This window comes from Aquarana catesbeiana, linkage group LG09 (genome assembly GCF_042186555.1).
Source record: "Aquarana catesbeiana isolate 2022-GZ linkage group LG09, ASM4218655v1, whole genome shotgun sequence".
In the NCBI taxonomy this organism is placed as follows: Eukaryota; Metazoa; Chordata; class Amphibia; order Anura; family Ranidae; genus Aquarana; species Aquarana catesbeiana.
The window spans coordinates 290,557,757-290,584,778 of record NC_133332.1 but is presented as its reverse complement, the minus strand read 5'-3'; the positions used below and the strand labels follow the sequence as shown (position 1 = coordinate 290,584,778).

The 27,022-nt window shown below is 43.5% G+C and overlaps 1 protein-coding gene across 2 annotated transcripts in view; it reads right to left on the bottom strand.

Annotated features, from left to right (window-relative positions):
- Positions 1 to 27,022, bottom strand: part of COL27A1 (collagen type XXVII alpha 1 chain) — a 656,744-nt gene that overhangs the window by 438,655 nt on the left and 191,067 nt on the right. For both annotated transcript variants that reach the window (XM_073600403.1, XM_073600404.1), the window contains exons 13-14: positions 13,657 to 13,710; positions 11,039 to 11,083 (exon numbers count right to left, since the gene is read on the bottom strand). In XM_073600403.1, the coding sequence (XP_073456504.1) occupies positions 11,039 to 11,083; positions 13,657 to 13,710 (99 nt within the window). The remainder of the gene's footprint in view (positions 1 to 11,038; positions 11,084 to 13,656; positions 13,711 to 27,022) is intronic.

Sequence of the window (27,022 nt, the reverse complement as noted above, 5' to 3'; positions counted from 1 at the left end):
GGAGTTTTTTGGGTGTCAATAAAGTCCGGGGGGTTGATAATAAGGAGTACAATAAAGGTGAGTGCGATCAAAGATGTTGCCTAGAACAGATGAGAATATAAGGGATAGTATTATTGTCATTAGTTGTTGGATTAGTTCTATGAAAGGATTCAAAGGCCATGAGGGCTGTAGAGGAATCATCAACATGGTTTTTCAGCAAGGTCTCCAAAAAATTATGTATTCGTATGTAGAGGAAAAATTTCCTTAGTTGAAGCTTGATGAGATTCTCAAACTTGTGCAAAGGAGCAGACTCTCTGGTTAACAAAGAGTAAACCGTCATGAAACCCTGGGAGATCCATCATCTAAAGCCATGTTTATCAGTCATGCCAGGGGGTAACTGGGTATAGAGGAGTGTGCAGTATAAAGGTACGCCACATTTGGAGGGTAAATTTAAGGAATTTATTGAAGCTGATAGTTCACAGGTAAAGGCAACAAGTTTCAGGGGAGATGCCTTCCTCTTTAATCAGGGCTGAAGTAGTGAACAGGCTAAAAATAGTGGTATGATGCAACTTTGGAATTTTGCAGCCTTTAATAAGGCTGGATCGGAGCTGACAGTCCCAAAACATGTTAGCTTTACACATTACCTGTGAACTGTCAATTCCAATTAACTGCTTAAATTTATTCTCAAGTGTGAGGGACCTTTATACTGGACATGCTTTTAAATGGAAACTGGGTTTGGATAGATTGAAGGGTTAGAGCTGAACGAGAAAAAAAATATGGATGCTCTATACATTCTAACCCTTTATCCAAAACAAACAGCATTAATGATATTGATAATTTCCTGTTATTGTAAGCTAAATGCAGATTGTTACATTTCTAGCAAGCTCTCATAAAAATATCGGGCCTTGCTATATTCCATAGTAAGATTCTGTCCTCTTTTTACCTCCCTGACTTCTTGTTTGCATTTACAACCCTTTTAAAAGAGAACAAAAAAGAAAAGAAAAAACAAAATAATCAAATCAAAAATTAAGTTTAAAATTTTGTTCCAAATTTACAAGCAAGCCAGCATTAGTATCCCACTTCATATTTACAAGCCAGGGGCTACGGAAGTACAAAATACACTTCCAAAACGTAAATTCCCCTTTCCTGACTGTTTATAAATGGATGAAAGAGGTTCTAAGGGAAAGAATATTTTTCCATGTGGTTAAGCTCAGAGAGGTAATAAATTTCAACCAAGACCCAAGGCAGAATTTCCTGACATTATTTTTCTACAGCAGAGCATTTTATGCTACTAGTGGCCTTAAGATTGGAGAGCTGAATGTGCTGCCCGATTGACAGCTGCACAAGAGCTCCTTATAGGCAAGCTGTGTACATGCAAGCTGGTATAAAGAGATCTGCTATTTCCTTACAAGTATTTCACTCTGTACTAGACTATCATAATAAAAATGAAAGAAGAAACATTTTTTATGGATGTGTAAATATTTCAGAGTACTGCATCCTGATTGATGTCCAAATTTCTGTGACCTAAATCTGACCTACGGAAATAACCCCCTACTCTGCCCTAAAATAAGTCACTAATGACGTTTTCATTGTCTAAGCTACACAATGTGGATGTAATGGCTTGTTTTTGCCCATTTTGGGTGTCAATAAAAATAATATTTGAAAAAAAAAATGGCACTAAAATTCTAACCTTCTATGCAGGTCTCAGTGGGGGGCATTGATAGTTTCAAAAAACGATTAGGTAAGCACCTGAACGACCACAACATACAGGGATATACAGGGAAATACGGACACATAAGCACACACAAAGGTTGGACTTGATGGAGTCGTGTCTTGTGTCTTTTTTCAACCTCACCTACTATGCAACTATGTAACTATGTATAAAGGGTGATCTTGGCCTCCATCCAATGCCAGTTAAGAAACCAAATGCAGAAGCGTTTGTCACATGATTTCTGAGTATGACATAAAGGATGAGCTAACAAAATCCTCAGTTCTGCCCAAACTTTGATCCTTTGCTTTAACAAAGATCACGCAATAAATTAATTGGCAGCTGAACATGTGACTGATTTCAGAGCAGCTCTCTCAAAGGGGGCTTTTTTGTTCTTATGAATTTAAAGCTGAATTTCAGACAGCCCTGTCTGGCAAGGTAGAATAAATAATTGTTCTCTGCTACAATTTAGGAACACTAAGGCCTCATGTACACTGGGCATTTAGCCCCGATGCATTCGATCCTGGAGTTTAGGTGCCAACCGAAGACACAGACGCACTGTCCAGACTCACTGTCAGCAGCCTGCAAAACTCTATGAGAAGCAAGTGCTTGTGTTCCGGGCAGTCGATCCTGGGTGCATGCTGCCCTAAACGTTAGTACCACTCAGTGCACTGTCCAGCCCCACCAGCTCTCAGCCTCTGAGTTTTAGAGGCTGCTGGCAGTGGGACTGGATTGTGCACCTGTCTCTTCCGCCTGCACTAAAAATGCCAGGATCTAATGATTGGGAGATAAATGCCCAGTGTGCAAGAGACATTACAGGTCATCTCCCACCCCCACCCTAAAATTGGACAGTGAAAGGAAAAGCAGAATTCTGATAAGCTCCTTTATCTGTCACTCTGCTTTCTCTACCACTCTGCTCACTCTCCCCCTATCAGCATGTTCCATGAGCGGCTACTCTCTTCCCCAATATGAACTATGCTGCATAAGGGACTGCTGATACCAAGTCACATACCTACACAGCTTGAATTAGAAACTAAAAAACAATGCTAAAAAAATAAATACATTTAAAAATGTACTAATGAATACAGTGCTGTAATAATTGTTGTTTATATCTCTTAGATTGTAAGCTCTAAGGAGCAGGGCCCTACTGTATTAAAGTGTATTGTATTTGTACTGTCTACCCCCACGTTGTAAAGCGCTGCGTACACTGTTTGCGCTATATAAATCCTATATAATAATAATAATTTCCTTGGGGTGCAGCTTTAAAGTTTTTCTAAATCCAGAATCCGCATTCACTATATCTGGTCTCCCATCATGCACAGAACATGCAATTATTTTAGTAAATATAAACTGCTAAATACCTTTACTTATCAGCAGTTAGAGCAGTCTTGTGACTTCTATCAGTGTCTGGTTAAAGCTTGTAAGGATGAGTTTTCATTCTCCCATCATTGTCCTATGAGGATGCAGGACCCTTGACCCTCTGCCTGCACAGTGCTGATTAACCCTGTGCTGATCAAATGAACTCTCACAAGAAATAGAAAAAACTCTCTAGCAATACACACCACGCGCAGCTTGTCCCCTAGCCTCTGTACTATCCGGAGATGGTTTGGGAACTCTGGAAGAAGGGGTGGATCAGAGAAGACGGGATCAAACGGCCTTTTTACACAATGCAGAGGATTAACCCCTTCGGTTTCACAGTGAGTATAACAAGCATACTTTACTGCATATACAGACTGATTTTACTGTTGTGGGTTTAGTAACACTTTAAAGCTGAAATTTAGTTTCGTTTTTTTGGGGGGGAAACCACACCGAACACATTAGTTATCCCATTACTTGCAGGCTTTTGGTAAAAAATCTTCCTGCAGTGTCTCCTTTACAGCTACCAGATACAGCCCTGAGCAGCTGTCATCTGGTGCACTGAGAGGTAAAAGTAGCCGCTGCTACTGGAAAAAGTTGCATCACTCACCCACCTGCCACCTTCTGTCATACATATTGCTCATATTATTGCTCTCACACAATATGCTGCATACATGGGCAATAGAGATCCTGTCCTTTAACTGCATAAATGGAAGAATAGGCAGTGGGCCAGTATTGGTCAGCTTAAAGTGTCTTTAAAAAAGGTGTATACAAATTGATCTTTCAGCTGCACTGGTATCATGTTTATGTTGCAGCTGAGGATGACTCTAGTTTTCTACATTATTTTTAACTATAGTGTTCTGCTCTTTGGTCCTGTTGTGCACTTTCAGTAGCTGGGAAACTTCAAGGCAACTCAAAGCAATGGAAGTAAAGCTGAACAAAGGGGGCAAAAGGAAATCTTTCATAAGACTGCACAGTTATAATAATTTAAAGCGAGGGTTCATGGCCACTTACCTGTCCCGGGGTCCAGCAATGTCGGCAGGGGACGCCGAGAACCCGCTCGGTTCTCGGCAGCTGCCGCCGCCATCCTAGGTGAGGGAATCAGGAAGTGAAGCGTTGCGGCTTCACTTCCCGGTTCCCTACTGCGCATGCGCGAGTCGCGCTGCACGTCCCAAGTGGTCCCCGCTCTCTGCTGGGAGCTGTGTGTTCCCAGCAGACAGCGCGGTGGGGACGGGAAGAGGCATAGACTCCCATGGGAGTCTATGCCGGAAGTGGGTGCAAATACCTGTCTTAGACAGGTATCTGCACCCCCCTCCCCCCTGAAAGGTGCCAAATGTGACACCGGAGGGGGGAGGGTTCCGAAAAGCGGAAGTTCCATTTTTGTGTGGAACTCCGCTTTAATAGGAATGTGTAGATTTTTGAAAAAGAAAAAAAAAAAAAAAAACAATCTTGACTTGATCTCAAACTAGAAACTGTAATGTTTTCAGTGGTTTAAATGTACATAAAAAAACAGCTCAAAGGATAAGTTCACCTTTTTGGGCAGAATTTCACTTTTCTTAATAAATAGAAGCGTTTTCCAATGCCATTTTTGGCACAGCCATCCCAATGCGCTTTTCTCTCACCTTATCCACAGGAGGAGGTTTAAAATCTTGTCAGTTTATTTGAATTTTTAAAATGGTTTTCAGATTCCATCACTTCCTGTAGATCGTCTCTCAGCATTCACTTTAGTAGGTCATCTCCCAGAAGCCTTCACTTCCTTGTTGCATCACAGAAGAGGGCATGCTAGGGTGTGTTCACCACTCTGAACCACACCTCCCTCATTACAATACCAACTTCCATCAACTTTCTGTACAATTTAATTGTACAATTTCCTTCAGATCTTCCATCAGCTATGAAGTACAAGGGCCTGCCTGATTTGATACAGATTGAATGGATTGGTCAGGTGGGTCCTCCTATTCCCTAGTTCTGGTAAAGCTAAAGAAAATTATACAGAGATTGTACAATCAGATTGCAGCATGATTTTTTTTTTGGGTGTTTTGGAGCGTTTTCACTTGTCAAGCATAGGGCAGCGCATTCACGTGAATGGGCTGTACTATGCACGACAATCGCCCCAGAACTTTTTTTTTTGAGTGGAGCATAGTGGTTTACTGCAGTTTTGTGTGTGTTTGCTGCACTTGGGGGGCCTCTAACATGTAATAACACAAACATGATACATTTGCAGTGTTTCTGGAACACATGGCTTAGTGCGGTTTTGCCATGCATTTGGAAATACACAGATGTGAACGGAGCCCCATTGTTCTTGTGTAAAATGCACCAATTTAACTTTCAGACCCCATTTACACTTAGAGTAGTGGGAGCACATTTTTTGGCTCTTTTTTCAGTGACACAAGTAGGGGAGCCCATTGATTTCAATGGGCTGCGCTACACATGGCAAAGTAGCTCATGGGACATTTTGACGTGGTGCAAGTTGCAAGTATTTTACTTCACGCTTTGCTGTGTTTAGCACCTGTTTTTACATGGGCCAAAATGTGTGTTTGCGTCTGTGTTTGGTGTGTCGTTAACAATTAATGACACTGAAAGCTCAATTTGGTCATTTTAGGTGTATAAATGTAGCCATACACTATACAATCTGATTGTGCAATCTCCTTTAGATTTACCAAAACTATATAATAGGAGGACACACCATCTATCCAAACAATCTGCATCCAATCAAGCAGGCCCTTGCAGTACATCAGGGGTATCCCTTGGGCTGCATGCATTAGGCCAGGTTCACACTAGTACGACATACGCTCCGACTTTGGGAGCATATGTCACATGACATGTAATAATTAATAGTTCCCTATGAGAGCCGTCTTAACTGGTCCGGCACAAGTCGGTCCGACTTTGAAAAAGGTTTGAGCACTATTTTGGTCTGACTTTGGGCCCTATTCAGCCCATTGAATATCATTGAAGTCGGATCAAAGTCGGATCATCATCTTAACTGATCCGACTTTGGCATGTTGACATGTCACTTGTGCTAAGGATCATGAAGGGGAACCCCACACCAAAATTTTAAAAAGATGAAAAAAAAAACACGTAGGCCCCCCAAAATTTATACCAGACCTTTATACTTACCCTTATGTGGACAAGGGCCTCTTCCCGACAACCCTGGGTGGTGGTTGTCAGGGTCTGCGGGTGGGGGGCTTATCGAAATCTGGAAGCCTCCTTTGACAAAGGGGCCCCTACCCTATGTGAATGAGTATGGGGTATATTGTACCCCAACCCATTCACCCCAAAAAAGTGGCAAAGAAATAAAACCAGCACTCAGGTTCTTCTTGCTGCGCTGATGTCTTCTTCCTCTGGTTATTCTCACTGCGCTTCCTCTGCCAGTTTTTCTCTCCGCTGTCTTCTTCCTCTGCTGGTTCTTCCTCCGATCTTGTCCCGATGCTAGCTCCTGCTGTAAATGTTAGCTGCAGCGTGTGTCATTACTTATATAGCCATGGGGTGTGGCCATCCGGTGACATCATCCACAGAGCCCGCCTCCTTGTGATGTCATCGCCCACGGCATGATGGGGTGTTGACCTCACAAGGGGGGGGGGTCTCCAGATGAAATCACTGGATGGCCACGCTCCGTTGCTATATAAGTAATGGCACATGCCACAGCTAACATTTACAGCGGGAGCTAGTGTCGGGAGAAGATCAGAGGAAGAAGACAGCGGAGGAAGAAGACAGCGGAGGAAGAAGACAGCGGAGGAAGAAGACAGCAGAGGAAGAAGACAGCAGAGGAAGAAGACATCGGAGGAAGAAGCACTGGCAGAGGAAGAAGACATCAGCACAGTGAGAAGAATCAGAGGAAGAAGACATCAGCACAGCGAGAAGAACTGAAGGATGAAGACATCATCGGAGGGAGAAGAGACGCTGGAGCTGCTTTAAATAAAGTACTTTGTCAAAAACATGAGTGCTGGTTTTATTTGACACTTTTTTTGGGTGAATGGGTAGGGGTACAATGTGCCCCATACTCATTCACATAGGGTGGGGGGCCAGGATCTGGGGGGTCCCCTTGTTAAAGGGGGCTTTCAGATTTCGATAAGCCCCCCCGCCCGCAGACCCCGACAACCTGGTTGTCGGGAAGTGGCCTTTGTCCCTGTCAGCATGGGGACAAGGTGCCCCAAAGCACTCACCCCCCCATGTTGAGGGCATGTGGCCTGGTATGGTCTGGTCCCTGCCAGGCTGCATGCTCGGAAAAGGGTCTGATATGGATTTTGGGGGGACCCCTCGCCATTTTTGGCATGGGGGTTCCCCTTAAAATCCATACCAAACCGAAGGGTCTGGTATGGTCTTGGGGGGAACGCTGTTTTGTTTTTATTTTGGCAAGGGGTTCCTTCTCAAGATTCATACCAGACTGGTATTGTGGGGATCAAAGTCGGATCCCGTTCATTCAAGTCAGAGGGAGTCGGACATGAAGTCGCAGGGCAAAGTCGGATCCACAGTCGTAAAACTGCTGTGTTGCACCAGTGTGAACCTGGCCTGAAGAGTGTGCGCTAATGAGGCAATCTGGTAAACTCCTTCCTGTTTCTTACTGGTTTCTCCATCCCAAATCTACATCCCAGCAGTGATGAAGCTTTCTAAGAAATACAGCAAGGCCTAAGGTAAGGCCTTGTTCTCAAAATCAAAGAAAGCTTGTATTTTTTTTGCAACCGAGGTACATTAATGGTATATTGGTACTAGGGCTCGGAGATTTTCTAAAAAAAAACAAAAAAACTGCGATTTAAAAAAAAAAAAAACTCGATTCACGATTTGAATCGAGGTTTTTTTTTTTGGGACACCGCGCCAGTCCTGAGGAGCTGCAAGCAAGAGTTTTTAGGCGAGCCTGCGGCTTCGGCCTAGTCTGCAGTGTCCGGCCTCGCAGACTAGGCCGAAGCCGCGGCCTCACCTAAAAACACCTGCCCTCAGCTCCTCAGGACCGGCGCGGTGTCAGCGCCGGTCATGGAGAGCTGCAGGCAGGAGTTTTTAGGCGAGGACGTGGCTTCGGCCTAGTCTGCGGCGTCCGGTCTCGTGGACTAGGTCGAAGCCGCAGACTAGGCTGAAGCCGCGGCCTCGCCTAAAAACTCCTGCCCGCAGCTCCTCAGGACCGGCGCAGTGAAAAAAAAAAAATCTAAAAAAATGGATTTGCTTAAATTTTGAATCGATTTGACCTCTCAACTCGATTCAAGATTTAAATCGATTTTTTCCCCAGCCCTAATTGGTACATAGGGAAGCTGGATTTTAATAAGAAAAAAAAAAAAGGTGAACTTGGCCTTTCATATAAATCTTTTTTTAGTAATGTCAATGGTATAAAAATCTTGTTTCTATGTAATCTTGCGTTTTGCTGATCCTCCTGTCTCCTGCAAATCTAGCAGACAGGATCTGTCTGAAGAAAAGGCATATTCTGTAACCTCTAATGATGTAACCAACCCACAATGTTCTTGATACCCAGAGACCATTTCTTCCTCGTCTAGGCTTTAGTTGGTGGAGCTCGGAAGCAATGCGTGTTTTTTTTTTTTGTGACAAGAAATAGGCAATTTTTATCTAAAATAATCGAATTTGTAAGTCAAGTGTGACTTAATGGCGGATCTTATTTAAATACAAAAATGCTGAACTCGATGGACCGACTGTATGCTTTTAATGAACCGAGCAAATGGTGGAGTTGATTTACTAAAAGAATAGAGACTGTTCGCTTAGCAGAGTGAATTACTATTTTCAAAAGGTGTTTTACTTAGCTTAATGAATAAGAGGAAGCTGTTTTCACTATTTCACAATTCCCAATTAGGTGTGAAGGGGAAAAAATGGATAGAACATCCCAATCCAAAAACATGAATATGGAGTTGCCCTGTCCCATAAACTTCCTAACTACAGTGAAGGTCTGGTAATGACGCTGGATAAGAAGACCCGGCTCACAGTCAATCTTAGAGATGAGGGCTCTGTGCAGGCCACTCCACACCAAACTTTTCCAGTCTGTTTTCATGGAGCTGGCATTATACACAGGGGAACAGTCATGCTGGAAAAGGCCTTTCCCTCGAGATTTGAAGCATAGAATTGTCTAAAATATTTATGTAAGTTAGGCTGAATTTTCTCTTCCCAATCACATGCTCTCTCATTATATACAATTTCGCCATGCCCTGAGAACCCAGTTCCCGGATTTGTTCCCATCTTATACTTCTTTGCCACTGCTGAAGGTGATTCTAGGTTCAGACCCTGCTAAACTAATCTCCTCCCTGTGCACTATCCTACTCTCGACACCTGCCACCAAACTGGCATATTGAGCCAAAACTAAATGGGTTTCTGACTTGGGAGTCATTGAGGACTGTTCAGCAAGTACGGGTACTTTTCACCACCTTCTATGGGCGTGCCCAGTTGTACAGACCTTTTGGACCCAAGTAGTTTGTTTTCTCCATGACCTAATGGGCTCTCCTTTAGCCCTTGACCCAATACAATGTCTGCTTGGTCTCCTCCCTAAACCAAATACCGATAAGTTCCTAATCATTTTTCCTCACAAAACTCTTTTCAGTGTACGCTAAGTGATTACACAGAACTGGATGCAGGTAACCCCACCTATTTTTCGAATCATGAGTCCTTGATCACCCCTATCACCCTCTCTTATAAAAAGGTAATGGACTCACACTGAGGGTGTCCCGCTAAATATAACAAAATCTGGGATAGATGGTTAGCGCAACCCGCCAGAAAGTGATTCCCCAGAGTATTTTCAGAATTCATCTTATTCAAATGCTGTGAATTATTGAATGCGCCACTCTGTGGCCCATTGGTAATTGCTGATAGACCTGCTATACATGGGCTATTCCCCTGTGGCGCTTTTCTCACTGGCAGCCCCGGGGGACATTAGTGTATGTACAATTGATATACTTTATGTATATGGTTTTTCCACACAGGTCGTTTCAGTAAGCAGTAACTGTTATGTTTCTTGCAAACCTTTTTTTTTTGTCTAGGGATATCTTCCCCTTGACACCACTTTAATTTGATTTTTATGTAATATTTATTGGCATTGTGTTATGCACGATTGGCTTGTGTCTAACAGCTGTACTATGCTGTCCGTGTATTAATCTCAATAAAGATTTTTTTTTTTTTTTTTTTTACATAAACATGTTTTTGTAAATTGTAGCACTAACAATACTCTTAACTAGAAACACTTGAACTAAACAATATGTAGGAGTATCCACATACGTCTATAGGGCAGAGATGGTTAATACAAGAAGTGCATCAGTCAATGGACCTATTGACTGTATGATAAATGATCTATGTTCCCCATAGCAACCAATCATTCTTTTTTTGTGACCTGGAAAACTTAAGGACAGCTGATTGGCTGCTATGAGGAACTGACAATTTTTTGTCCAGGCCCCTTCATGCACGAGGCCAAATGTCTTCATCAAATAAAAGTGCAGCTGGAATAATTATTGTGCATATTCTCCACTTCAACAGCAGGCTGGAAAACTTGGCGCACGTTGTTTTCATCTGTCACTATGATATGCACAGGTATTAGATTTCACCAAAATTTCTACATTTACAAGTCTCATACAACCACCAGGACTATAAACAACATTTAACCTATTACAGTCCATGTGAAAAAGACTTTTGCAGCCACTTCTGGTGTGGAACTGAGCCAACACTAATCTACTCAGCCATATCCGTAGAAATAAAAAGTGAAAGACAGGGAAGAATTAGGTCGCTGCCTAATTCCAGATGGAAGCGTGAGGCAATAGACAAATTCAAACCCACAGCTTTGCCTGCTTAAGGTGGATAGCAAACTTCCCTAATTAAAATAGTTGATGTTTTACGATGGAAACAGAGCTATAAACACCTACTCTAATATAAGCAAGGATTGGTCTCCATGGGGTGGAAGAAATTAAATGCATTCACAGAGAGATCAGTAAATAAATTAGTGTTTTTGTAAACTGAATGCTGGAGACAGAGTTTGTTGACGAATAGAAAGGATAGGCTTGGTTATGCAGTTATTGTACTTACAATGAATCCAGGGACTCCGGGAGGACCTGGGGGACCCAGTTCACCCTAAATAAAAGAGGAAAAATGCCTTACTTTACCATTTGAGGACATTATTGCACACCTTTGTGTTGCTCAAACAGACAATAAGCTTCTAGTGCGGTCCAGAAGTACCTCCTTTTTTTTGGTTTATTCTAGCCCCAAAGGTACAGAAACACCTCCAGCCAAAGAATTTGACACATAGTAAATGACAGCATCCAATCCAGAAAAAAAGTTCTTGTCATTATAGGGCCAGATGTGGAGGCAGGGGAAGACTATGAATCTTTGGTGTAGAGGCAAACATAGCCAACGTACCCTTTGATGGTAGAGACAGATTTCTTTGGGCTAAAGAAAGCGTGTCATACAAAGGGTTCCAGTGGTGCCTCACTGATTGTTGGACATGGAGAAAGAAGGGAGTTCCTAATGGACACTGTGAAACATCTACAGATCTTTCAGTATCATCTTTCTCTGGGACTCTCAGCAATCAGTTACATGACATCTCAAAGTTGCAAAAGAAGTTGATGCTGAAATACTTCCCTCTATCAGACACTGTAATTGCAAATCTGAATGGGGAGCAGGTAGTTATATAATGCTGCTGTAATTGATATCTGAAAGGTAAAGTGTTTCCGCTTGGGGTCAGGTTTACCTCCTGAGGAATTTGGAAATATTCAATGAAGCGTACTGAGTCAGCTGCTCATCTTTCGCCAATAAAGTTGTGATTATACTGTAGACACTCTACCCTAGAAGTAGGGCTTCTCATCACTTAGAATATTAGACAGCCAGCATGCGGAACATGAGCACGGTGGTGTCATTTTTTAAAGATGTTTTACTATACGTGGGTCTTGTACCAGGTTCTACTTTGTACAGTTTTATGACTGTTCAAATAAAAAGCATTCATTTTTATTACATCGTATGTACGTTATCACTTTTCTTTGGTACCTAGAAAGTCCATTAATCTTTCTTTTATATGTATTTCTTCTACCTGAGATGTTGGTACCATTATATACATAGATTGAGCAACCCTTGCTCTTTATTGCAACTTGTAAATGAAAACTAGGTAAAAGCCATGTATTAAAAGTGACATTTTTTCTTCATTAGGCACCCTTTGGAGTTGTAATCTGAAATCATTACTGCAGTACCAATATAATTTTACACCATGCTGCAAGCAAAAAGAAGGACCCACACCCCAGGACCAATAAACACATAGTTTACTACAGACTATCTTCACCTGGCAACTCCCGTGAAATGCATCTTATGCCCCGTACACACGGTCGGATTTTCCGATGGAAAATGTCCGATCGGAGCGTGTTGTCGGAAATTCCGACCGTGTGTGGGCTCCATCGGACATTTTCCATCGGATTTTCCGACACACAAAGTTGGAGAGCAGGAGATAAAAATTTTCCGACAACAAAATCCGTTGTTGGAAATTCCGTTCGTGTGTACACAAATCCGACGGACAAAGTGCCAGGCATGCTCAGAATAAATAAAGAGATGAAAGCTATTGGCCACTGCCCCGTTTATAGTCCCGACGTACGTGTTTTACGTCACCGCGTTCAGAACGATCGGATTTTCCGACAACTTTGTGTGACCGTGTGTATGCAAGATAAGTTTGAGCCAACATCCGTCAGAAAAAATCCTAGGATTTTGTTGTCGGAATGTCCGAACAAAGTCCGACCGTGTGTACGGGGCATTACACTTACACTAGTAGGAGTAATGCTTTTTGCGTGGCTGGCATACTGAATCACTGGCCACAATACTTTTTATTCAATGAACCGGAACAAATAGTTGATCCGGGGAATATCCGAATGACTCTTGGGGACTCAGGAAGGAATTTTTTTCCCTTACTGGAGTAAATTGGATCATGAAAAAAAAAAAATCTAATTTGCATGCTTGTTCCAGGTTAGTGATTCAGAGTACTGAAGGCAAAGGATCAGAAAAGACAGGCAGTCTCCTTTATGCAACCACCTACGTAATGTTTGGTCCTCATGTTTGCTCTTGTGCCTTTATCGGTCACCAAGGTTGACCTGCCTTATTCACGAAGCCTCAATTACATTTCCTTCTCCCCCCTCGCTTCCCCTCCCTTTTGGTCTTTATGTACCTGTATTTTTTAATGATTTGAACATGGTAAGGATTGTTTGCTGCTCTTGTGATGTTTATAAAAAAAATTTCAATAAAAACTATTGTAACAGAAAAGACAGGCAGGCAATTACAGAATGTGAGAACAGCAAGCAACACATTGTAGTCACCAAGCAGAAGGGCATATGTAATGAGGGTTAAAGGAAATTATCTGACATACATTTACATTGGTCCCAGAATTGAAAAGCACAAGCCCACACCCAAATTTATCAGTTTTTGGTGGACTGACCCTCTAATGTAAGGAGATTTAAAAGAAAATATCTGAAACGCATTCACATTGATCTCAAATTAGAAAAGTGTGCTTATAAGTTTACACCAGTCTGCGGATCAGTAATATTTATATGCTTTTTCCCCATGTAAAGCGTGACCAAGAACATTTCTGTATTCTATTTAACAACCGTCTATAAAAAAAAATAAACACTTCAGTTCATAACAATAGTTATTGTGTTATATTATGAATGACTTACAGGGTTTCCATCAAGTCCTGGAGGACCCCTTTCTCCAAAATCACCAGGGAATCCCTAAAAGTAAAGATAGAAAGAAAAAAAAATTAAAAAAACGAAAAGCAACAGGTTCCAGTACAATACAAAGATTCACACAAAGAGGAGAGCTGGACAAGATAACATGCAAGAAGCACAAAAGGCAGCCAATGGCAGAACACCATTAGAATGTTTTCAGCTCATCCAAATGACTTGGAAAACTGACACACAGCATGTGGCTTTATAAATAAAAGTTTTATACTATCTGCAAAATCAAAATTAGAAAAATGTTTCTAGCACAAATGTGTGGAAATCGCCCAAAATGTTATAATTTGGTTATTGTACGATTTCCGATGTCAAATTCATGTCCAAAAAAGTGCCTGATGATGTAACACTGAATGAATATAGTTTCAAGATACATGTGTTTCTATGAAGACATGCAAAGGTTATTGCTTGGAGAAACCAAAGATTTACTCGGCACCTCTCACACACTAACAGTCCTTTTGTTCTTAAAAGTGAACTCCGGGATAAGTGAATATTGTCTAAATACAAGAGGCATGTGTATTCTTACTTGAATCTTGGTCTGCTGTGTGTACTTCTTCCAGATCTGTGCAGCAATAAAGTGTGAAAAGTTGTCTCTTTTCAGGAACTTCCTGTAATAAAGACTGGTCACTAATGCTCTCTATCCTTGTGCAGGGTGATTGGTTTTGTATCCTCCCTGTAGTGAATAGAGCCTGCAGGGTCCTCCCACAGCTCTGCTTTCTACAGGTTATGTACAGCACAGTGATTATTTCACTGCTACATTCAGTAATATCTGGGACAGCAAAGGTATTTGATGTGCAAAAAGCCAATATTGGCTATTCAGCAACATATTTAAATTAAAGGATTTGTGCTCTGTTTTCCCCTTTAAAGCAGAACTCCGAGCACACAATAAATTAAAAACTTTGGTGCCTACCCTGGCAATGTGAAACATATTCTCCATTGGTCTATGGGATGAGTTAAAAATACCTTCCTGTATGATCCCGTAAAAATCAGCACTCCAGCTCTCTTTGCTCCCACTCTGGAGTGTGGGTAAACATTCTGATTTCACCATGTACAATGCAACGGCGGCCATTGGCCTTGCATTGTACATGATGAAGTTGACAAGAGATTAGCAATAGGAGCAGTGGCAGCTGGTGCTCAATATTTTGGGGGGGTGGCGTCAAACAAACCTGCCCCCCTCACTCGCACCGGCGACACCCTCCTCCCTGCGGGAGGTGGAAGGGAAGGAGGCTGTGATCAGAGGCCTACTTTAGGGAGCTCTGTTCCCCTGGTTCCCTGACTGCTGGTTACAGGCAGTCCTGGGCCCACCCATTTTTGAAGCCAATTAAAACCTCAGGCTCTAATCAGGTGCTTAAAAAAAAAAAAACCTTTGAAATCAATGCGTCCGGCGCCCTGCATGTAGATTAGGGGCCAGGCACTTGGATTAGGGATGGGCCGTCACTGAATGGGAGGGGCTTCATGGGAGCAGTCATCACTACTGGGACAGACATTTCGAGCCGGTGAAGTATGGTACATTTTACTCAGTATTCTATCATCTCCTTGCCAAATTGAGCAACATACTCTGCCTCAGTTGGGTAAGGTTACACACATTATAATTTTGTAACTGACAGAGTTGAGTCTTAAAATCCATCATTAGTCAAAACGCCTCTCTAACAAAGAAAATGAGTGGCTGAAGAAACAAATAAAAACCTGGACCTGCAGCCATTTCTCAAGTATGCATAATATAAAACACACTGTACCAACTTAAAGGGACCATTCACACTATATGCATCATGCAGTTTTTCCCAGCGCAGTCCCAAAACAAACAAGTTAATTTGCAATCTGTCCTATTAGTTCAGTTTACTCAAATGTACTGTGTGGGTGTGCTTTGAAGTAAAGTAGGTCAAGATGCATTTTTACACAATGTAGCATGTTGAGATACCCTACACTGTATTGCAACATGCTGCGGTGTATAAAGGTGTAATTTTGTGACATTTCAAATACATAAAAAAAAAAACGTAAACAGCGTTTTAGGGAGGACCTCCCCTTTGTCATTGTAGCTGACGAAGGGGCAATACTGCATCACTGTGATGTCATGATTTGGGCCAGAATACTGACAACTAGATTGTGGACGATGGTTCACTTCACTATTGTTGAGGCTTTTCCTTCCATCTGAGGCCGTCCAAGGTGTGCCAACTCTGTCTACCTTGAATCTGATCCAGTCCACCAAAAACAAATGGAAAGGGATCTGTTCTCCTCCACGTAGGCGGATCGGAGGGCCACCCATGGAGCATAGCAGGTTCTGTCTGTCTGGTCTGCATAAACTGAGCCGACATGGACCTGTCATCCACCCGCTCTGCTCTGATCAGCAGACAGATCCCCTGGTGCACATGTGAAAGGGGCCTTATATTTGCCTTATCCACCTCTTCTACATTGAGGGCGTGATGCTGCTGTCCTTTTGGGAAAATTCCAGAGAAAAGCAAAGCAATCCTCCAGTCCATTGCAAGAAAGTCATCTTTCAAGATTTCTGCTGCTCTGTAATCACCAGAATCTAGTCTCACCTAGACTCTATGGATTAAAGATGGGGGTGAGGCAAGTATTAATCTGTTTACATGCACATGTATATTTTGGACCTGCTATCTACTAGTTATTTTTACAGTGGGAGGGGGTTCAGACAGCATAAGCAGAGCTTGCATTTTACTGCAGGGTCTGCTTTAACATAATAGAATAATACAGAATTAGCTGAGAAATGTGTATTACATGTTACTGCATCTTAAATCTAAAATTTAAGCTCTCAAACACCCTGTGTAGTGCCAAATTCCTTTCTCCTGGAGAAACCGTGACCGTATTTTGATAACTTGTCTCATAAGCGTGCATAATGGTTGTATTAATGCCAATCCATTAAGACCAATAACTCTGTTACAAGTGTGAGTGTAGCAGAGACAAAAGTAATAAAAAAACATTCACAAGGTATAGCAAAAAACAGGGGACCATCGAATATAGTCATCCAATATATTGCTACTGCAGTGTCAAAAAAACCCAGAAGGATTTTTCATAAACATTCCATCCTTGTGCTTTCAAGTCCAACAGTACATCAAGAAAAAACTTGTACATATAAAGAGTCAAAACAAGCAAGGTGCTGTAACTTGGTAAATGAAGCCCAGTGTGAGGAATAGAAAGACCTGTACATTGGGGACACCAAACACCCACTCAACAAAGTGATGGATCAACATAGGAGGGTAAACTCTGCACCACTGGTAAAAGGGCTATTCCTTAGAGGATACTAGGGTGCACAATTTGGACAAAGAGGACAACTGGTTAAGAAAAAAAAAAAAGCATGCGAGAGGACATCTGTCAAAATAAAACACCAATCACTAAACAGGAGTGGGGGCCTTCTACAAGGTCTGTAACCATTTTCAAGACCTGCTCTTGTAGGCCATCTTGAGATGGGGATGATGGACAGCACATGCAAAACCCACAGTGATGGAAGGAGTCAAAGTTTATGGCAATGGTCTCACAGATGCAGCCCTTTACAAGCTCTTATCTGGCCCTTACGGGCATGATTTTCATCCACTAATACAAACAATAGGGCATAATTCCCCCCCGCTGACACCAATGAAGGGGCAGACTTCCTCCCAATGATACCAAAGAAGGGGCACAATTCCTCCCACTGACACCAAAGATGGTGCATCGTTTATTCCCCCCCCCCCCCCCCAAGTCTGCAGGACAGTTAACAGGCCCCTTGTTTAGAAAGTTTGGAAACCCTTGGTTTATAGTATTCCTGGTCAACATGTGCAGTGCAGGTAATACACTGTCAATTGCAGCAGGGGAGGTGGAGGTACCTGAGGTATCAGCAACATAGATATATAGTATAGGAGTCACTTGGACAGTGGGCAGACAAAGGCAGAGCAGTTAGCAGTATAGCTTACTAATGCTGAAATCAATTCCCCAAGGAACGCCAGCTGCAAGGAGTGTTTATATCCTCCCTGTGTACCTCTGAGCTCTGGTCCATTACATTTCCTCCTCAAAACAAACTTGTAGGTTTACTACTCTTAATTTCAAGTGATGAAAAAAGGCCTTGCAATCCCTTTGCACGTCTGTAACCAGCCAATTCTGCAATTTGCGGCTTTTTCAAAGTCGGGGATGTGAAAGGAAACAAATGCCACTAATGATACTTCTTTTTATAACAGGTGGTATATAGGAAACCTCAGGATTAGAGATGAGCTCAGGTGTTCTCCAAACTCTTCTCTAGCTGAACTCCAACCTGGCGCACGTTTTTTTACTCCAACGAGCTGCGGCCCCACAACTTAAATAAACAAAGAGACAAGCTACAGGAAGGGAATGACCCGGTGTGCCGCTCATTGGAGTAAAAGAACAGTGCAAGTTGGGAGTTCGGCTACAGAGAAGATCGAAGGACACTCAAGCTCATCTCTACTCAGGATACAAGACACCTGCAAGAGAAAAAAGAATGCAATTGTTTTCTATGTGCCATGATCACACCACAACACAATAGTATTCTGCCCCCTTTTTTTTTTTGCAAAAAAATGCAATATGTAGGCCTTGGTCTGCACAAAAAAAGACACGATACCAGCATTGTGGTGTGAACATGGGAAACAATTGCCTTCTTTTCACCATTGCAGCCGCCTACATTAGAAAAGTGAAGGTCTATGTACATGGTATAAAAAAAAATATTCTATGCAATCTGCGGAATTATTTCCATCAGCTTTAATGCACATATGATGTGAAAGAGGCCTTACTAAAGTTGGAAGAGAGGTGAACCTGGATACAAATGACAATGGGTCGGGTTCACACTTCTTGCACAGTAAATTGCTACAGGAGGTATCTGCCTTCTCAGTGGTGTCCTGCCCTTTTAAAGCACAGAGCACGGTTTACTTTTTATTAATGTTATTGAAATGTCACGCAGGTAAGAAAAGGAACCGCAGGTGGTCTGTGGTACGGGATGGAAAAAATGCAGACATGTTACATATCTCTGCACTGTAGCTCTTCTGAAGGCTCTGTTCATGTGTGAACAGGGCACACAGCAAAGAACCCTTACACAGAACCTCTGCCCAAGTGTGAATGATCCCTAAAACTTAATAAAAATGGATAATCACAACAGGCCAATAGACTGGAACCTGGAAAGGTTGGACTGGTAGATGCCACAGTCACCCTGCTCACTCCAAGCGCCTGCATGTAGAACACATTATCTCGGTGCTGGGCGCCAGGGAGCAGTTGTTGACTCCATCCCGTTTCCCAGCTGAGCGACAGGCTGCCGCCCCTCTATGCCTGCATGTGGATTCATTACATGCAGGCTTAATGCCTGCGTGCCCCCCAACTGTCTTGGCAAGCACACCATGACCCCAGTGTTCCTGTTGCAGTGTCCAATAGAGACAAAGGCTGTGATCCTGTGTATGGCCAGAGCTGAAGGAGGCGGAACTAGTGGCCAGTGCAACTGACCCCAAGTATCAGGTTGCCTGGACAAGATCGCATACAAGCTCTGAAGTTAAATACCGGAGCAGAGCCCAGGCTTGGGCAGTCTCTTTACTCATTTTGCGATCACTGGCTGTGAGTTTCTGAAGCTGTGGCCAGGACACACAGCCCCCTCCAAGAACCCACACTCTGTTTGTAAAAGGTACTCTGCCCTCTGGATCCCCTCTCCTTGCCACCCTACCTGGATCCCTTTGGCTGAGGCTGCTGTTATCTGGTGAGTCACCGAACCCTTGCTGTCCGATACACTGCCTACCCTGTTGTGCCTAGATCACTGCCCTGTGTGCTGGACTTAACTCTTGCTTTACCATGCTGCTGCCCACCCTGTTGTGCCCAGATTACTGCTTTGTGTTTGTGGACTTAACCCTTTCTGTCTCTACTGCTACTTATCCCAGCTGTGTGGAAATCACTTCTGCCCTGTGACACCGGACATAACCCCTATTGTTGCAGATGGCCCCAATTTCTTGCTAGTGCTTGGACAACCTTGTGAACCTATCCTTGCCCAACTCTCTGTTGGCTCAATCTCTCAAAAATGAACCCCTTGATCACTCCTGTTCTCTGCGTGTTCTGTTCCTCCCACACCTTCATCAAAGGAAGAATGTTTGATTATGTACAGGGGTTAATGAAGGTGATGGTAGGTAGTGGTCCTAATTTCCACAGTAACAAGACAAGTCCTAAAAGTTATTTCTCTACTGGAAGGTAGTAAGGAATTGAAGTATCTGGATGCAATTGCCAAATTTCCCTTTCTTGCAGTACCTGGCAATGTAGCAACAGCAGGGTATATTCTATCTACTTCCAATATACTGTAGTATTACTGATGTAAACCACTAAGAATAAAGAGATATTTAGGACATACTGAGAGATCAGGGGTACTGGTACCTCTAGGTCAGATCTCATTACCCAGACTGGCTTAAACAGTGCAGAAGAGACGGATGGAAAAAATGGGATCCAGCCAAACAGAACAGCTTTTCCTGGCCTCTCACACACTCTCTCTCCAAGTGTCTTGGAAGACCATTTGCTGGCTTGTAATGCAGATGCACGTGGGCTGTATGGAACACAGACAAAAGCTCTTTGTTTGTGTAGAGGGGTGCATTGCAAAAGAGGTGTCTCCGAGCTTAGTAATAACAGAGACCCCCCCCCAAAAAAAGAAAAAAGGTTTTTATAGGCATATTTGGACTACATTTGCAGAGTTTTAAAATCATCGCATGTATAATCAGGAACGGTAAACTGATATTAAAGTAAGACATGATGGTACATTAGTTCACATCATCTGGACAATACATCCACAGCCATAAAGTACAGTAGTACCTTGGATTACGAGCATAATCCGTTCCAGACGCATGCTTGTAATCCAAAGAACTCGTATATCAAAGCGAGTTTCCCCATAGGAATCAATGGAAACTCAGATAATTGGTTTCACAGTCACTGCTGGTGTATGCAGTACCGCTGGTGTAGGCATTTGGCCAGAGGTGCAGGGGCGCTTGGAGACACTTGGGAATAGAGCGTTTGAGTGTCTCCGAGCGTCCCAGGCACCCCTGCACCTCTGGCCAAATGCGGCTTGAATCCTGCTTGTCTTGTGAGACAACGCTCGCAAACCAGAGACAGGATTTGAAAAAAAAAAAAAAAAGGCTCATATTGCGAAACTCTCGTACACCGCGTTACTCGCAATCCGAGGTTTCACTGTATATCTAAAGACAAAACTTTTTCTTTTTATAGCTCTCTGTGCACCCTTATGGGCAAATTTCCCCTCATTTACGGTCTTCGAAAACTTCAGGAAATGTGAGGAAATCTTTCCAAAGTAGTAGGATAACCCTTTTAAGACAGTTGTCACTGACACTGGTGTACCAGTCCCCCTCAATCTTACTCCATTCAAAGCTCCAAAAAATATGGTATTAGATATAGTTTAACAAGTACAAAGTGAAGCTCCATCTTTATACCCTAGAAAACAAACACTGTAAGTCAGACATGTGTCTTATGCACCTTATTTGAAAATAGCTTCAGTCTCAATTATTCCTCATATGAAGCTACATGTTCATGGTTTTTTCATTATACAACAAAAAACACCTAAAGGATTTAAAACATTTCCATCCCATATCACCACTCAACATCAATACAGCAAAAAAATAAATAAAAAAGAAAACACCCTCCATATTTGCACTCACCAAACTATATTTCAATCTTTACTAGACCCCTCCACCACCTTTCTCTTCTTTAAAGCATATCGAAACCCAAGCAAAAAAATGTAAATATTGTTGATACTGCCAGAAATCTTGTGAGTTGGCAGCTTCTTGTTTTCTCTGTTTCTGCTGACTGCACAGCGCTCTCTGTCATTTACAGAACTCCTCTGCCTTATTTTATGTAAAGATGAGAGAGAAGGTATTCTGTAGTCCTAACACACTTCCTGTCCTAGGGTGCAACACTCCTTCTCTTTAGATATGTACAGTACATGAGCACTGGTCTCCATAGAAAAGGATCACCAGGAGACAATAAATGGAAAAGGCCTGAAAAAAGAAAACTGATGCAGTCACCATATCTAAGCATCAGTAAAATACCATATTTTTATGGCTGAGTTTAGATATATTTTAAAAGAAAAGGAAAAGCAAAAAAAATCCTATGGATACCTCTGCCTTATTCCCCAGTTGCTGGTATTTGCTGTCAGAGCCCCTGCAAATGCCCAGTACACTATGGTCCAAGGCCCATGAGCACAACGCTGCCTCCCATAATGCAGCGCTCATGCACTGTGGGAACAACTGCTCTCACTGAGAGAGGGCTCTTCCGAAACTTGTGACAACTTTAAAATCTAGCCCCACATTTTTTGAGAAGTGAGGTAAAATCACCCCAACTGGGGCACAAAAAGTGGATTAGGGTTGTCCCCACTAGATGCCCTGGAACTGTGCTGGGCAGCCTTGGCAAAAAGCCTTATTCCATATGAGCTCAGTTCGGTGTGCGCTACCTGCAATACTTTTTTTTCAGTGGAACAATGCAAACAACTGCATCTGCAATGTTGCTGCGTAAATAGAACTTAAACTGGTTGTTAAGCCACTCTAAACTGTATACACCATCAGCACTGCCTCCTATTGTAGTATCCCCCCTGTGTGTGAGTTATAAAACAAATGCTGCAAATACCTAATTTCTCTGCTGAGATTGTGATCACATGACTGGCCAGCTTTCTCCTTTCCTCCTCTGAGAGATTTAGCGGGCGGGGCTGAGATTCTTCTGCTGATGTCAGTCTGGGGAGGAGGAGAGAGCTGGCTGGTCATGTAAACGCAATCTCAGCTCTTAAATGAGGTATTTACAGCATTTATATTAATAATTCATTCACAGAGGGGGACACTGCAATAGGAGGCAGTGTTGATAGTGTATACATGTTAGTGTTATGGGAGCAGCAGGAGGGAGGTGGGGCGGCTCACACACAGACAGAAAGGGGAGAGGGGAGGACGACACAGGAGCAGAGCAGATAGCAGGCTGCTGATGACAGAGGCACGTAAACTGACCACGGTGTAAGGGCTCAGCAGCCATGATACACTGTGGACAGAGGGATGGGGAAAAACTGGCAGGATCAGCCAGGTGGAAAAGTCCGCTCGTGTGTACAGGGCATTATGGTCAGTAAGAATGAGACCCGCCACAGTGGTACCTTCGAGGAGATGTCTTCATTCTTTCAGGGCTAAAATGATTGCCAACAGCTTTCTGTCACCAATCTCATAACTGCACTCCGCAGGTGATAATTTCTTGGAAAAGTAGCCACAAGGATGCATAGCGCTCTCAGAGGTAGAACGTTGAGACAGAAGGGCGCCAACACCTGTCTCAGAAGCATCAATCTCAAGGATAAAAGGTAACATAGGATCAGGATGTGCCAACACAGGAGCAGAAACAAAGGCAGCCTTGAGACTCTCAAAGGCCTTAATGGACTCCGAAGACCAACTCTGTGGGTTACCGTCCTTTCTGGTCATATCAGTCAGGGGCTTGACCAGAGACGAGAAGTTACGAATAAACTTCCGATAATAGTTGTCAAAGTCCAGGAAATGCTGCAGAGGACGTAAACCCACGGGTCGGGCCCACTGTAGGACTGCCGAAAGTTTCTCTGTGTCCATTGAAGAACCAGCAGTGGAAATGACATAGCGAAGGAATTGAACCTGTTCACGATGGAACGCACACTTCTCCAGTTTACAATAGAGATTATTCTCCTCTGAGAGATTTAGCGGGCGGGGCTGAGATTCTTCTACTGATGTCAGTCTGGGGAGGAGGAGAGAGCTGGCTGGTCATGTAAACGCAATCTCAGCTCTTAAATGAGGTATTTACAGCATTTATATTAATAATTCATTCACAGAGGGGGACACTGCAATAGGAGGCAGTGTTGATGGTGTATACATGTTAGTGTTATGGGAGCAGCAGGAGGGAGGTGGGGCGGCTCACACACAGACAGAAAGGGGAGAGGGGAGGATGACACAGGAGCAGAGCAGATAGCAGGCTGCTGATGACAGAGGCACGTAAACTGACCACGGTGTAAGGGCTCAGCAGCCATGATACACTGTGGACAGAGGGATGGGGAAAAACTGGCAGGATCAGCCAGGTGGAAAAGTCCGCTCGTGTGTACAGGGCATTATGGTCAGTAAGAATGAGACCCGCCACAGTGGTACCTTCGAGGAGATGTCTCCATTCTTTCAGGGCTAAAATGATTGCCAACAGCTTTCTGTCACCAATCTCATAATTGCACTCCGCAGGTGATAATTTCTTGGAAAAGTAGCCACAAGGATGCATAGCGCTCTCAGAGGTAGGACGTTGAGACAGAAGGGCACCAACACCTGTCTCAGAAGCATCAATCTCAAGGATAAAAGGTAACGTAGGATCAGGATGTGCCAACACAGGAGCAGAAACAAAGGCAGCCTTGAGACTCTCAAAGGTGTTAATGGACTCCGAAGACCAACTCTGTGGGTTACCGTCCTTTCTGGTCATATCAGTCAGGGGCTTGACCAGAGACGAGAAGTTACGAATAAACTTCCGATAATAGTTGGCAAAGTCCAGGAAATGCTGCAGAGGACGTAAACCCACGGGTCGGGCCCACTGTAGGACTGCCGAAAGTTTCTCTGGGTCTATCGAAAAACCAGCAGTGGAAATGACATAGCGAAGGAATTGAACCTGTTCACGATGGAACGCACACTTCTCCAGTTTACAATATAGAATGTTCTCTCTTAGTTTCTGAAGCACACAACTGTGTGGTGGCTCTCCAGGGACTTGGAAAATATGAGGATATCATCGAGATAACCCACCACACATAACTGCAACAAATCTCGGAGGACATCTTTAATAAATTCCTGGAAAACTGCCGGGGCGTTACAAAGGCCAAAAGGCATTACGAGGTACTCATAATGGCCTGTTCTGGTATTAAACGCAGTTTTCCACTCATCGCCCTCCTTAATCCTCACGAGATTGTATGCCCCTCTCAAATCAAGCTTTGTGAAAACCGTTGCTCCCTTGATGCCGTCAAATAACTCTAATCAAATGGAATTGGATAGGCATTCTTAATCGTGAAAAGACTGAGACCTTTATAATCGATACAAGGTCTCAGTTCGCCACTCTTCTTCACAAAGAAGAAACCAGCACCAGCAGGAGACAAGGATTTGTGGATGAAACCTCGAGAAAGTGCGTCTGCAACATACTCCTCCATGGCCTTATCTTCCAAGACAGACAAAGGGTAAACCCAGCCACGAGGGGGTATGGCACCAGGTTGAAGGTCAATTGCGCAATCATACGGCCGGTGTGGAGGCAAACTACCGGCTTAACCTTTGTCAAAGACATCGCTAAAATAGCGGTACTCCTCCAGCAGGGATTAGAGTGAAGAGGTGCACAGGACCTTGGCTACCTTCTGGAAGCATGTCTCACTGCATTGTGGTGACCAGGAGAGAACCTTAGCACGGAGCCAATCAAAAGAGGGGTTGTGCTTCTGTAACCAAGGATAACCAATAACCAGCAGAAACTTAGGTGAGGAAATAACTTGGAATTGGATTGTCTCATGGTGAAGAGCCCCTAAGGCCATGGACAAGGGAACCGTCTCATGAGTCACATGGGCAGGCTGTAGAGGTCTCCCGTCAAGGGCCTCAATGGCAAGTGGAGTATCACGCAGCTGCAGCGGAATTTAGTGCTTCGAGACAAAGGCAGCATCAATGGAATTCAAATGCATAGTCGGCAACAGTTCTCGTACTCTGTTTGATGGACATGAGGTACTTGGCAGCAGAAGCAGAGTGTGCGGGAACATCAAATACCCTATTAAAGGAGGCCCCAAACTCAGGGTAACTCAAGACAACAGGTTTTTGTGTCTCCCATAGAGGGTTTGCCCAGGCCAAGGCTCTCTCAGAAAGCAAAGATATCACGGAACCTACTTTGCTTCTGTCCGTGGGAAACACCTGGGGCAGCATCTCAAAGTATATCTCAACCTGGTTGAGAAACACTCTACATTGAACTGGATTGCCCCCAAATCGCTGGGGAAGTGGAGCGGAACCAGACATACCTCTTATAGAGGTAATACTCGAGGTGGGTGCCTGCACAGAGACTGCTGCAGCAGCAGGGACAGCCAACTCAACTCACAACTCAGGTTGTACCAAAGCAGCCACAGTGGGAGATTCCAGATGAGCTGTGCAACTCATGAGCGTTTGTAACGCTATGGCAAACTGATCCATGCAGTGATCTTGCTCATTCAATATGGAAGAATTATTACCAACAAGTAGATTGACTGTATCTTCTGAATTCATGGCCTTCGCCTACTGTCAGAAACCATGAAATCAGACAGAGACAGAAGTACAGTTAAATCACACTTCTTTAATAATAATAGTAAAAAGAACAAACATAGTCAAAACATAGCAAAAGTTCAGTAACCGGAACGGATAGTCAGCCAAGCCAGAAGTCAGGGATCAAAGTAGTGGAACAGCAAACAGGATCGGGAGCCAGAAGGGATGTCAGCAAAACCAGTCTTTAAACAGGAAAGCAGGTTTCTTGTGATGTGACCAGGGCGAAGGCAGAGCTCCTCTGGACTGGACGGCTTAAGTAGGCAGGACTGAGGAGCAGGATTATTAACAGTTGGGTAACTGTGGAGAAAGATGGGAGCTGGCAATTAGCCGACAGCTGAGCGGCCAGCCCAGAGAAAAGAGGGCTGAGCCCAGCCCTGACAGCTAACAACCACATCTCAGGGGAGAGGGTTTAAAAATATTAACCACATGATACAGATGCCTTGCAAATATAAGACACTTTAACCCATCCCTATCGGATGAGTGCTGGAGATGCTTATCCTCAAGAGGCACTTTACTCCACATCTGGTGGGACTGCCCAACTGTATGGCACTTTTGGCAAAAAATATTTGCTCTGTATTGCAAACTAATGGTGACATCTCTCCAACTCTCACCCGCGGTAGCTCTCCTATCTATAATCTCGGGCACTCTAAAATCAGTTAAAAAAGATGTGCTGTGCCACTTTATTGCTGTGGCACAGACAGTGATCCCCCGTCACTGGAAGTCGACAAGCATGCCCTCCCTTGGTGACTGGGCTATTGAAGTGGATCGTATCAGAGACCTGGAACGTCTGTTGGCTCAGGAAAACGATAAAGAGGAACAATTCTCCCTTATGTGTAGTTCTTGGTCCATGTTCCCGTTCTCCACAGAGTTTGTAACATGGGCAGAGGGCGAACTTCTTGCCACCACACCTTAGCCTAGATGGAGTGTCTTTTTTCTACCCCTCTTAATCTGACTCTACTCTATCCTTCTTTTCTAATCCAACCTAAAGGGCTTTACTAAACCCTTCTCTGCTTTAAGAGCATTAGCTGAATAATGCTTCTTCTGATATGGTACGATATGTGACC